The sequence below is a fragment of the Ictalurus furcatus genome, chromosome 13, assembly GCF_023375685.1.
Source record: "Ictalurus furcatus strain D&B chromosome 13, Billie_1.0, whole genome shotgun sequence".
NCBI classification, from domain to species: domain Eukaryota; kingdom Metazoa; phylum Chordata; class Actinopteri; order Siluriformes; family Ictaluridae; genus Ictalurus; species Ictalurus furcatus.
The window spans coordinates 28,028,182-28,037,386 of record NC_071267.1 but is presented as its reverse complement, the minus strand read 5'-3'; the positions used below and the strand labels follow the sequence as shown (position 1 = coordinate 28,037,386).

The 9,205-nt window shown below is 42.5% G+C and overlaps 2 protein-coding genes across 2 annotated transcripts in view; one reads left to right on the top strand and one right to left on the bottom strand.

The window, feature by feature from the left end:
* rgrb (retinal G protein coupled receptor b) overlaps positions 1–1,237 on the bottom strand; it is an 8,987-nt gene extending 7,750 nt beyond the window's left edge. The window contains exons 1-3 of the mRNA XM_053639200.1: positions 1,162–1,237; positions 697–774; positions 226–382 (exon numbers count right to left, since the gene is read on the bottom strand). Of these exons, the coding sequence (XP_053495175.1) occupies positions 226–382; positions 697–774; positions 1,162–1,237 (311 nt within the window). The remainder of the gene's footprint in view (positions 1–225; positions 383–696; positions 775–1,161) is intronic.
* Positions 1,238–3,297: 2,060 nt separating this feature from the next.
* On the top strand, positions 3,298–8,901 carry lrit1b (leucine-rich repeat, immunoglobulin-like and transmembrane domains 1b). The gene is made up of 4 exons (XM_053639199.1): positions 3,298–3,422; positions 4,314–4,774; positions 6,492–6,797; positions 7,880–8,901. Exons 1-4 carry the CDS (start codon positions 3,298–3,300, stop codon positions 8,899–8,901), a joined length of 1,914 nt encoding a protein of 637 aa, XP_053495174.1.
* Positions 8,902–9,205: the final 304 nt, after the last annotated feature.

Sequence of the window (9,205 nt, the reverse complement as noted above, 5' to 3'; positions counted from 1 at the left end):
GTACCCGAGTGTGACGTGTACCCAGGTGTGACGTGTCCCTGAGAGTGACGTGTACTGGAGTGTGACGTGTCCCTGAGTGTGACGTGTACCCGGGTGTGACGTGTCCCTGAGTGTGACGTGTACCCAAGTGTGACGTGTCCCTGAGTGTGACGTGTACCCGAGTGTTACGTGTCCCTGAGACTAACATGTCCCTGAGTGTGACGTGCTCCCGGGTGTGACGTGTACCTGAGGTAACTGGCGTAAGCAGATGTCAGACCGTTACAGCTGAGTCCGAGATCAGCGAGCGCCAGACTGAAGACAAAGAAGTTACTGGGAGTCCTGAGCTGCTTCACATTGAGGAAGGCCAACATGGATATGAAGTTCAGAAAGAAACCAAGCAAACCTAAACACACACACACACACACACACACACACACACGAGTGAGGATTATAGTACACACACCTCAGATCCTGACCTCATTTCATTTCATTAATGTTATACAGAAGGCGTGTATTAAAGGAACACAGTTTCCATTTCTACATCAAATATAGTAAAGCTACAAAGCTAATGTAGCTAACAAATAGAGGAAGCTTAGAGCCACCAGTTTAGCACTGCGCAAACTGTACGTCTAAATCAACACACACGTGCATCAAAAGATAAACACATATAATACTACTAAGCATTAACATTTATACTTTACTGAAGAGAGTCATTACTATTTACACCACAGCGCTGCTCAGTTCTGGATTCTGATTGGTTGGAAGGTGTTGATTCATTTTCTATTACTGCAGTTCAGAGGTCACAGGTTTGTATTAATGCATTTATTCTAATAGATTATGGTTTCTATAGTAACAACTCATACACAGGGTCTTGTACAGCAAACTCTCCACATAAAGAGATTTTAAAAAATCAGAATCATAATCAGAAACATTTTATTCGCCGTATACATTTACATGTATTGGGGGGGGGAAATCGTTTATTCTGAAGATTATTTGGTTTAGTTAACATGTACGGAAGGAGTCTCCAGTGTCAGCACTTCGTCACAGTCAGAGGTAAAGCTGTAACTTTACGTTTTCACTTTTTTGCATTCATTACAGCATATTTAGCTAATTCAAATAAATGATCGAAATAGAATAAGAGTTAGTATTAATAATATCATTTGAATAAATATTGGCACCTACCGCCAACCAGCAGCACCGAGCCAAACACAAACATGTCAAAATCACTGAATCCCTCAGGTAACGCGTGAGATGCCATTTTAACAAGAATTCATCAGTACCAGCGTTATGAATAACGACACCGCTCCTCCTTCAGCCCAGACTGAAATGAGAAGGATTTTATAAAGAACGGCGTGATTTTATATCCTGTTCCACGTGAAAGGCCATGAGAGTGTGAGCGGTGTTAGAGTGAGTAATGCCCGAAGGAATGTCTTAATACACTGCTGCGGGACAGAGAGAGAGAGAGAGAGAGAGAGAGATTTCACAATAAACAGTAGCTGAGAAACACACTGTACACTATTGTACAATCTTCGTTACTTGTCTGTCCCTCCATCCATCTTTTTCCGTCTGTCTGCTCATCTCTTTCTATTCATCTGTCCATCTGTGTCTGTCATTCTCTGTCCATCTCTAACTGTTCATCTGTCACAATCTATCAGTAAATTCATCTGTCTCTCTCTATCTGCGCATCCATCCATCTCTGTCAGTCTGTCTCGCTCTGTCCATCTGTCTCTTTTTGTCCACCTGTCACTCTATCTATTCAGCCCTCCATCAGTCTCTATCTTTTCATCCATCTTTGTCTATTTGTCCACTTGTCTCTATCTATCTATCTATCTATCTATCTATCTATGTCCATTTGCCAATCCCTCTTTGTCCCTCTCATTCTCTGTGTGTGTGTATATATATATATATATTTACACACTTTGATTAAACCGTTTGTTCATGTAAAATTAATAATAAATTCTTTGCAGTTTTGCAGTCATTAAACTTTATGATTTTTTCTAATATTAATAATTATTTTTATTACAATAGTCTTGTATTCATCGTCATTTCCTCTGCGCCATATAAAAAAAACAGTCTGAGGTGCTGAATGTGATGAATCGGTGAAGGTGCGATTACGTTCCTGACCTGCATTTCACATCAAATGCCAATGTCATGACTTATTAAAACCTCCGAGATCTGAACACAGTTTCCACCTTTTATTTTTAGTCTTTATATTTAAACCCAGAACCTGTTTAGGTGACAAAGCCTAGCGCTCGGCGTGTGTCGATGTGGTACGTTTTTGGGCAGACCTCGACTCCCGGCTGCAGTAATCCTGAGTCAGTGCTATTTACAGCGAGGTGATTAGCACTGAGGATTTTGGTGAACACCAAATGCCGGTCATGGGAACGCCAGACGCCTGAGTGGAGCTAAAAGGCCTAAAAGTACATCAGAGATTCATTTCCATTCATTTCCTACTGTAAACCTTTCTCATTTAAAATGAACTGACAGTAGCGCAGCTGCAGATCACGGGTTTATATTAATGCCTGATCGTTTCTATAGTAACAGCTCGTTCACAGGGGCGTGTACGCCGGACGCGTAAATAGATTAAAACGTTTAATGGAAGGAGTCTCCGGTGTCAGCGCTTTCAGTTTACACTTTGTAGTTTCTCGGTAACATGAAAAGCTGCGTTTTTTTGTGTTTTTTTTTTTTTTTTTTGTCTTAATAATGACTGTATATACTGCAGCTGCTATAACGTAAGTGAGAACAGGAACAAACTTGTTTCACGAATATTAAATGCAACTATAAACAGATAAAAAGTCAGACATGTCGTTCTTTAAGTATTAAAAATTGTCCAACTTTTTTTGGCTTAAATGATCTTTTAAATCAAGTAGCTAGAATTGTTTTAGAAAGTGTAAGGAAAGGAACATGACACGACACTTAGCTAAAGAGTAACTAATGCAGTGCATTCATTCAGCGTTATGTTCTAATGAAGTGGTGCAGAAATAATATGACCATCATCATTAAAATCCGAGCTCCATATTTAACCGTCCAATCAGACTGTCACACTGTCCCTGTGCTGTATGTAAACAAAAGACCAGCACGCAGCCTATGAGCTTCCAGGAAGGAATTAATCACGTAAATGAAAATAACCCGCGTCCTTTCCTTAATCCTCCTCTATCCTTTTTATCTGGGGATTCAGAGCAGCAGCAGCATGGACACGGACGACTGAGACCGAGACACCACGATGTCCCTGCTGCAGCATGGAGACCGTCAGACATGTCTCTTTCTTCTTCATTCTCTCTTTTTTTAACATGAACTAGTCATTAGGACGATGCCAAAATGTTCATCTTTCTGTGTCTGTGTTTGGGTTTGGCCTTTTTCGGTCGACTTCCTGTCCTGAGCAGCGCCTGTCCAGCACAGTGTCGCTGTTTTTACCACAAACTCAGTGACGGATCCAAAGCCCGGTAAGAACCCGAGTCTGAACGTTCATTTGTGTTGTTTTGTGTACAGAGAACACTTACAGTGCAGGTTTTTAATCCTGTATGAGATTAAAGATCGAGTGCACTTTAATCTTTTCCCCACGTTGGGCATCACAGTGCAGGCTAGACTACTTCCTGAGGATTTAAGCCGTACGGTGAATATAACGGAAAGAAAATCAATTCTGTCAAGTTTAAATATGGGTGTAATCATTTTTTCCCCCTGAAATGTCATGAAATTCCTCCGGAAACACTAATGTGCTCTTCTAATAAAACACTGTGTGACACGGTGGAGTTACTGTTACCATCCCGAGGTTCGGGATTATCCTACAAAAACACATCCCGAGTGTTTCCTTCCTCTTCTACCACAACAATTTGCCAGCGATGACATTTTTTATTTATTAAAGTATTACACGTCATACTGTTATAGTTATATTTAATATTGCTAAATATCCATGAAACACGTGAGTTCCTGTTCACCAGCGTCTCATTTCTCTCTCTTAAAGTTAAATAACGCAGCTTGTCATGTTAACTCCTAAAGAGCGTAGACTCGTCTGTGCTGAAGATGTGGGAAAACTTAAATTTACAGCTTTATGTCTGACTGTTACACAGTGCTGACACTGGAGACTCCTTCCATACACGTTACAGAAACATCTCCTGACAGAAAACTTCACCGTATCGACGATTCCTCACGTTTTGTAATGTATTTATTATAGAGAATTCAGCAGCGCAGTGGTATAATCATTATCTCGTACTTGAGTGATTGTTATCATTAACTGTTTATCTGAGCGAATGTCTGTGTAAAATCTGGATCATACTTGGATTGTCATTGTTCATTTCCTTTGCATTTTATTTCGTTTATTTATGATTCTTTTTCAGGAGTGTACTGTGCGGTGATCCTGAGCTCACCTCCATCCCCACCGACCTCCCCTCGGATGTTTCAAAGCTCCGTATTGAAAAGACTGACATTACCCAAATCTCCAGCGAGGCCTTTATCTCCCTGAGAAATCTTGAATTCCTCTGGATGTCCTTCAACTCTCTTTCCGTTCTCCATGTGGACAGTTTCCGTGGCCTGAGCGTGCTCAACGAGCTTCGTCTCGAGGGTAATTTCATCGCCTCGTTCCCGTGGGAGAGTTTAACCGACATGCCCAACCTCAGGCTCCTGGATTTGCACGACAACAAGATCACCAGCATCCCGGCTGAGGCAGCCGTCTATGTTAAAAACCTCACTTACCTCGATTTGTCCAGCAACAGTCTGAGTACACTGCCGTCTGAAGTGCTGCTGATGTGGTTCTCCGCTAAACCTGCACAGGATGCTGAAAACTCAAAGATGATTTTGGGTAAGACTGATCATTTTTCCGATTTTCTCTGCATTTCCGTAATAAATTTGCTATTTTATATTAGTATCGATATATATACAGTGAGGGAAAAAAGTATTTGATCCCCTGCTGATTTTGTACGTTTGCCCACTGACAAAGAAATGATCAGTCTATAATTTTAATGGTAGTTGTATTTGAACAGTGAGAGACAGAATAACAACAAAAAAATCCAGAAAAACGCATGTCAAAAATTTTATAAATTAATTTGCATTTTAATGAGGGAAAAAAGTATTTGACCCCCTCTCAATCAGAAAGATTTCTGGCTCCCAGGTGTCTTTTATACAGGTAACGAGCTGAGATTAGGAGCACACTCTTAAAGGGAGTGCTCCTAATATCAGTTTGTTACCTGTATAAAAGACACCTGTCCACAGAAGCAATCAATCAGTCATATTCCAAACTCTCCACCATGGCCAAGACCAAAGAGCTCTCCAAGGATGTCAGGGACAAGATTGTAGACCTACACAAGTCTGGAATGGGCTACAAGACCATTGCAAAGCAGCTTGGTGAGAAGGGGACAACAGTTGGTGCGATTATTCGCAAATGGAAGAAGCACAAAAGAACTGTCAATCTCCCTCGGCCTGGGGTTCCATGCAAGATCTCACCTCGTGGAGTTGCATTGATCATGAGAACAGTGAGGAATCAGCCCAGAACTATACGGGACGATCTTGTCAATGATCTCAAGGCAGCTGGGACCATAGTCACCAAGAAAACAATTGGTAACACACTACGCCGTGAAGGACTGAAATCCTGCAGCGCGCGCAAGGTCCGCTGCTCAAGAAAACACATATACATGCCCGTCTGAAGTTTGCCAATGAACATCTGAATGATTCTGAGGACAACTGGGTGAAAGCGTTGAGGTCAGATGAGACCAAAATGGAGCTCTTTGGCATCAACTCAACTCGCCGTGTTTGGAGGAGGAGGAATGCTGCCTATGACCCCTGGAACACCATCCCCACCGTCAAACATGGAGGTGGAAACATTATGCTTTGGGGTTTTTTTTCTGCTAAGGGGACAGGACAACTTCACTGCATCAAAGGGACGATGGACGGGGCCATGTACCGTCAAATCTTGGGTGAAAACCTCCTTCCCTCAGACAGGGCATTGAAAATGGGTCATGGATGGATATTCCAGCATGACAATGACCCAAAACACATGGCCAAGGCAACAAAGGAGTGGCTCAAGAAGAAGCACATTAAGGTCCTGGAGTGACCTAGGCAGTCTCCAGACCTTAATCCCATAGAAAATCTGTGGAGAGAGCTGAAGGTTCGAGTTGCCAAACGTCAGCCTCGAAACCTTAATGATTTGGAGAAGATCTGCAAAGAGGAGTGGGACAAAATCCCTCCTGAGATGTGTGCAAACCTGGTGGCCAACTACAAGAAACGTCTGACCTCTGTGATTGCCAACAAGGGTTTTTAAACCAAGTACTAAGTCATGTTTTGCAGAGGGGTCAAATACTTATTTCCCTCATTAAAATGCAAATCAATTTATAACATTTTTGATGTGCGTTTTTCTGGATTTTTTTGTTGTTATTCTGTCTCTCACTGTTCAAATAAATCTACCATTAAAGTTATAGACTGATCATTTCTTTGTCAGTGGGTAAACATACAAAATCAGCAGGGGATCAAATACTTTTTTCCCTCACTGTATTTGCTCAGAAACCTTATTTTTAATTCCCCAGGTCTTCATGATAACCCGTGGCAGTGTGACTGTCGCTTGTTTGACCTGGTTCAGTTCCAGAAGTCTCCGTCTTCCTCATCAGCCTTCATCGACACTCACCTGCGCTGCTCAGAGCCTGACAGTTTTTCCGGTGTGCTCTTCTTGGATGTGGAGATACGGAGGTGCCAGGTACCACGGGTCCACACAGCCGTGGCGAAGGTTCGCAGCTCAGTAGGCAACAACGTCCTGCTCCGCTGCGGCACCGTTGGAGTGCCGGTGCCTGAGCTCACCTGGTCCCGGGCTGATGGAAAAGCCATCAATGGTACAGGTGAGTACCTGTGGCACCTAGAACAATCCCAGTGAATTACTATTAGGATAGTATTCTCAGTCAAAGACCTGAGTCCAAAATCTACATCGTAGGGAAAGATCCTCGCATTCGGAGTCGGGTTACACAGCTGCTGAAGCTGATATTGTGTGCCCCTCGTTCAGATTATTAAAGCATCCAGGATAGAAAATGTGGAGTGAGGAAGCACATTGCATTATTTTCTTTCTTTTAAATCAAATGTAATATGACGTAACATAAAAGCAAGGTACAATTAACAAAGTAAAAGTAAAAAGTCTAATACGATGATATACAGTGTAAATGAGAAGATGGTGAGCATTGAAATAAATCTAATAGGAGTGTAGTATCTTGCGGATATATTGCTGCATGAATAGTCTTCGCTGTAATTATCACATTAATCACTGGTTTTAATTTAACAACATGGCTTCCACACTGATTATTCATCAGCGCATAAAATAGCACTTGATCCAGCGCATTATACTATTTTTCAGTTCCTCATGGGCACAACTTAATGAAGCCAAGAGAGTCTAAATGGAGGTCATGAACTTTAAAGGGACAATACTATTTAATAGGGACATATTTATGTATATATCATTGGTGTCCAATAGTTTTCTAAGTGTATTTACAGCCAGAACATAAACTTCAGCATGACGTATTGTGGTGGCATCAAATACCCCTTGCAGTGCAGTTAGGTCTGAGGTCTGAATGCTGATGTGTACTCAACTCTTAAGCCCTTAATGGAGGGTTCTTAGCTTTTTTAGAGTTGTTTAATTAAAGATTCCCACTGAGGGACAGACTAACTAAATGGTGCTAGAAGGAAGATTAATCATTAAATGTGCTTTGTCAATTAACCAAGTAACTCTGAATCATCTTGTAGTGTTGTACCTGAATTTAAAACCACTTTTCCCTTCTCATCCAAATGACTCTCTGGCCAGGGGTAATTTGGAGGTTTCCTACCATGGAGTACAACTGATAAATGTCTTCTGATGAGAGCAGAAGGCAGTTCTACAATATCTGCATCCAAATTTTGCTGAATAACTGATTGCCACTTTCATTCTACTTTACAGTTCATGAGGAGGTTTCAAATGAAGGCATCACCTGGTCCATCCTCAGCATCCTCGCCATGTCCTCACAAGACTCAGGCCAATATATCTGCAGAGCCACTAATTTTGTTGGCGGCGCCAACGCCGTCATCTCTCTCGTTATTTCAGAAACGCGACAGGTCAGTGAGGCTGCTGTGAAGAAAATGGCATATCAAGAGAAACTCATCGCAAGATACGTTCCTCCAACCTCTACTTCTGTAGATGTTCCCATCATCAAGCCGTTTAATGGATCGAAATCCACAGGGTCATCTGAGATCGAGCGCTACAGCACGTCTGACGGTGTCCTGGATGGCAAAACCACAGAGAACAGCTTAGAAATGGATGTGGCTGAGAATGTGTTGAACGATTTGGCAGCCAACGCTTCCTCCCTCCAACAAGGTCCAGAGAGACGGGTGGTACGTTCCGTCAAAGTCATCGGAGACACCGATCACACAGTGTCAATTAATTGGCGAGCTCCATCTGCAACCAACACCACGTGGTTTAGTGTTCTTTATGCTGTGTTCGGTGAGAGAGACATGAGACGCATCAATGTCAGTCCCGGGAAGCACCGGACCACCATCGAAGGCCTTGTTCCGAAAACCAAGTATATTGCCTGTGTATGTGTGAAAGGTCTAATCCCAAAGAAGGAGCAGTGTGTGATCTTCTCAACCGATGAGGCAGCAAGTGCTAGTAGCACTCAGAAGCTTATCAACGTGGTGGTGATCACCGTGGCGTGTGTCATTGCAGTGCCTCTCACCTTGATCGTTTGCTGTGGGGCTCTGAAAAGACGACTCCAGAAGCTCATGGGAAGAAGATCGAAAGACATTCAGGACTCATACGTGACCTTCGAGACCCTCACACCAGGTGGCAAAGCTAAAGGGACGGAAGGGGAGTACCTCACCCACCTCAACCAAGATGAGTCCAACCGTCTGCTCTCGGCTCGCTCCAGTGTAGATTCAGAAGCTATAAACAGAACTGACGGACATCCTAATGAGTATTACTGCTAAAGTCTGCTCGTAACGATGGAACATGGACAACATCGTTCATTCATTTACTTATTGATCTTCAGTATCTGCTTTATCCTGGTCGGTAGATCTGGAGACTATCCCAGGAATACTGTGCACGAGGGGGAATACACCCTATTTGGAATGCCAGGGATTTTATTAAGTGGTTGATTGAGAATATGGCCCTGTATGTGGAAAGAAAGCTTCTTCAGAGCCATGCAAGGATACACCATGTGATTTGGCCATAAACAAACAAGACATTTATGCACTGTAAATCCATGTGGCTAAACTTAGTGTCTTTGTGTTT